We start from the raw sequence: 3682 nt of genomic DNA, 5'->3' as shown, positions 1-3682 counted from the left end.
AAATATCACAAAACAGCAAACTCAACGATGAAGAGTTAGATAAAAGATAATGGACTGTATCGGAAAATAGCTTACATTTTGAATATTGCAACTTCTGTTAAAAATTTCGTGGAAGGGAAAGAAATCAATTGAGGTATTGCTGAAAGAAGCTCGCATGGCCTCCTCTCATAAATACAATCATGAGAAAGACAAATGCAGTTTCTTGGACACTGGAACTGACATAAAGACCTTGAACATCTTGCTCTCACTGAGAAAAATAATAATAGATGATAATGATAAATAACAAATGTAAAGACGCATATACTTCCATTAATGATACTTGCATTTATTTAGGTTGCTCAAAAATGTATATATGTAGGAAGGAAGGGGAGGGAAAGGGTCTGCCTATGACCTGCACTGGGACTATATAGACAACACCTCTTTAATATTTGTCACGTATGCTAAAAAATCAAGATATGTTAGGAATTTTAGTTTTAGAATTCATAGGCGCATTCTAAAAATCAGAGAAATTCGCCACTTAGATTCTGTGTAATGAGGTCAACACCTTATCTGTTTGGTGTTGCCCAGATAGTGTTAACATAATTTTTAACTCACCCTGTAATGAATTTACATTTAAACAGACTAAATTCTTGTACCCAACTCCACCTGATGGAAGCAAGTTACCCTGTGCTGACCCTTCAGGATGTCATTTGGTTGTGGCTACAACTCAAGATCCTTCTGGAAACTGGTAATTGACAGAAACTGCCTTGTTATCCTCCATTTTTTAAATACAGATTGCATCTGGGGGTGCAGTTCCTACCCTCTGAATTTATATCGTGTTTCTCAGTTGTTATTTGTTAAACCGTAAGGTCGTGGGTTCGAATCCCGTCAAGGGCCCGACGTTGTGTCCTTGGGAAAGGCACTTTACACGAATTTCCTCACTTCACCCAGGTGGGAATGGGTACCCGGCTATAGACAGCGAAAGATCTTGTCAGTTTGTTAGTGTTTGAGCGCTTAATCGGCTGCTTGAACTGTATGCTTCCCGGGAAGCTGAGAATGTTTCGGAGTGTTCTATGTTCTGCTGGGGTAATAATATAGTGTAAAGCGCATAGAGCCTGCTGTCGAGCGGGGATATGCGCTATACAAATGCTATCTATTATGCATCTTTGCTGCTATTTGTCATATTGGTAGCACAGCTACCTGTGGAGATCAGAATGTCAGTTATCAATCAACAGTAAACGAATTATTTTGGAGAAAGTAAGAACAGACAGAAAAAGAATTTCATTTTTATAGTAAGTGCAGTGAGGTTATTGAACACACAGTGCTACAAATAATGTGGAGAAGGAGAGAAAAGAAAGTAAATGTTTATCGAGCGGAGGTGTTTCAGCATTAACCATTTATGTCTTTTATTTTGTGTGTATACATGAGTGCAAATAATCTTTGAAATGCGCTGCTATTGTAAACGAATGACCAAAACACATTTCTCCCTGTGAGATGTATAAACATTATTCTTTTTAAGAGAACTATTTCAAAAGTTTAAATGTGATTTAATCCAGATTTTACACACTACATTCTCATAGAAATGATTTCCAAAAGGAAATAGAGCAGAGGTATTGGTAAATTCTTTGGCCTTACCTTGTAAAGATGAACAGGTAAAAGGGTAATGAATTAATGATGTGACAAATAAATAGATAATACACTATTCTGCACTTTTGACGATAGTTTCATCAGTGTGACACATTTATTATAAAGGCTGTACTGATTTTTGCTCAAAATCATTGAATTTTTAAAAGCTTTTTTGCATTTGTAGAAACAAAACTTTTTTGTTTCTTTAACTTCTTCAGTATCTAGCCGCAGTCCTTTTCATGCTTTTATTTAAGTTATGTTGCTGGATTGCCCTTGGGGAGTTAATGTAAGGATAGTCATAACTTGCCAGCCATTCCAGCTTGCCGGATCAAGATTTTGTTGTTGTTGCAAAATCGTTGTAAACGTTTAACACCCACATAGATATAGCTCCCATAATTAATTAATTGAAAAAGTAGGCTTCTCCAGCCCGTTCCACTAGGGCCAACCATAGTGTTAGGGGACTTTCTTCTGTCCAAAAAAATGATGAACTCAATAGATTATCATCTTCAAGTGAGAATCAAACATCGTCTGTGATGGAGATGAAGAGTGTTACAATGACGTCATTTAATCTGGAGCAAGGTCTTTAACTGAGGTTTTCTGTCTCACAGTTCTGACCTGACGACTTCCAGGAAAGACGTGTATCTTTTCAACACCACAGTGACGTCATTTGGAGCGTGTCAGACAGAAGTGCTCATCATTCCAAATGACACTACTCCTACATGCTTTCAAGCACGGTATGGAAATGATTGATCAAGGAAATTATAACAGTAAAATATAGTCTGCTGGCTAGGTGAAGACTCACGTAACTGTGAGAATATAAGATTGGCATATCAATTTTTTGTTGTTGTGCAACTGCATTGAAAATCTCAAGTGCAGAAAGGTGGAAACCATGTAATGAACTTTTTTATTGGAGAATTTTAAATTAATGAAGGTTTATGCTCGTAATAGAAAGATAATACATAATTTATTTTCTTATCTACAAAACTGTGATTTAAATCTGAGCGTACTATACTTTCACCCTTCTGCTGCGGTAAAAATCTAACAGTTGACACAAAGAAGCACAGGAGCACAGGTCCTGATGGGTTTAAGGGACCAGGGTTCAAAGGGTTTGAGTTTTTACCTCTATTTTGAATATCCTGCCAAGGTGTCTTTGTAATTGGATTTGATATGATTTTTCCATTTGATTTCTAAACAGGCTTGGGGACAAGCGATGTTTTAGTGTACCTCTCGTACCAGTCACAGGTAAATGCATGTTTGGGTTTAAATGGTTAAATTTGAGGTACGTGCGTCACATACTCAAAATAATGATTGATAACATTTAAGTACTTAAAGATAGGCATCTCTATAATTATGATGTTTGTCGTTTTATTTAATGTATTATATCGGGTGAAAGAAATCTGTTTGTGAATGTGTTGTAACGGAAAGGATAGACAATATATATCTTAAATTCATCCTGACGTTCCCTCCTCCATTTTAATGTTATGGTCTCAGAGTCATTGCTGGTCTGTGTTAGGAGTGTGACAATGATGGCACCGAATGAGTGCGAGATGGATTGTTTGCCAAGTCCAACAACTGCTCAGTACCAAAGATACCACAGCTGTGCATATTGCACAGGAAGGGAGTGGAGTGAAAGAACAATGGGTTGTTTATTCATGCCAAAAGCCTTGCCTTTCAACGTTTGATTTTGAAAATATGGAGATGGTTGACTTATTGGTATGAAAGGTTACACCATTTGTATCGAGACGTGGTGGAATTAGGCGCTCGTCAACATTTGGGCATATAGAGTTATTAATATCGTCTTAAACGTTGTTCATCTGTCTTGCATTAATCTAAAAAAAAATACCCATCTATCTTGAATAGAAGTTGAGATATATGGCATTGAAGGAGGTAGGGGTAGCATGATGTGAGAGGTAAAACTAGCCACAAAATCTCTATCAAAGTTTGGTGACTTCTAAAGCCAGTTTCTAAATTCTTTGATTTTATTCCTTTGACAAGCACCTGCACAACACTGCCTGACATTTCTTTTGAAATTACAGCACATTTGCTAAGACAATTAGTCTAAGCCCAATAGATTTTT

At 36.9% G+C, this 3682-nt stretch overlaps 1 protein-coding gene across 2 annotated transcripts in view; it reads left to right on the top strand.

Moving 5' to 3' along the window:
• LOC101861137 (neurogenic locus notch homolog protein 3) overlaps positions 1–3682 on the top strand; it is a 53043-nt gene that overhangs the window by 14150 nt on the left and 35211 nt on the right. Inside the window, exons 8-10 of one of the 2 annotated variants that reach the window (XM_013085030.2) lie at positions 621–727; positions 2214–2339; positions 2801–2847. The exons of the other annotated variant lie outside the window; for it this stretch is intronic. Of the exons in view, the coding sequence (XP_012940484.2) occupies positions 621–727; positions 2214–2339; positions 2801–2847 (280 nt within the window). The remainder of the gene's footprint in view (positions 1–620; positions 728–2213; positions 2340–2800; positions 2848–3682) is intronic. 2 annotated transcript variants of the gene reach the window in all.

This window comes from Aplysia californica, unplaced genomic scaffold (genome assembly GCF_000002075.1).
Source record: "Aplysia californica isolate F4 #8 unplaced genomic scaffold, AplCal3.0 scaffold00336, whole genome shotgun sequence".
NCBI classification, from domain to species: Eukaryota; Metazoa; Mollusca; class Gastropoda; order Aplysiida; family Aplysiidae; genus Aplysia; species Aplysia californica.
The sequence above is the reverse complement of the archived record's forward strand: the minus strand, read 5'-3'. Positions and strand labels throughout refer to the sequence as shown.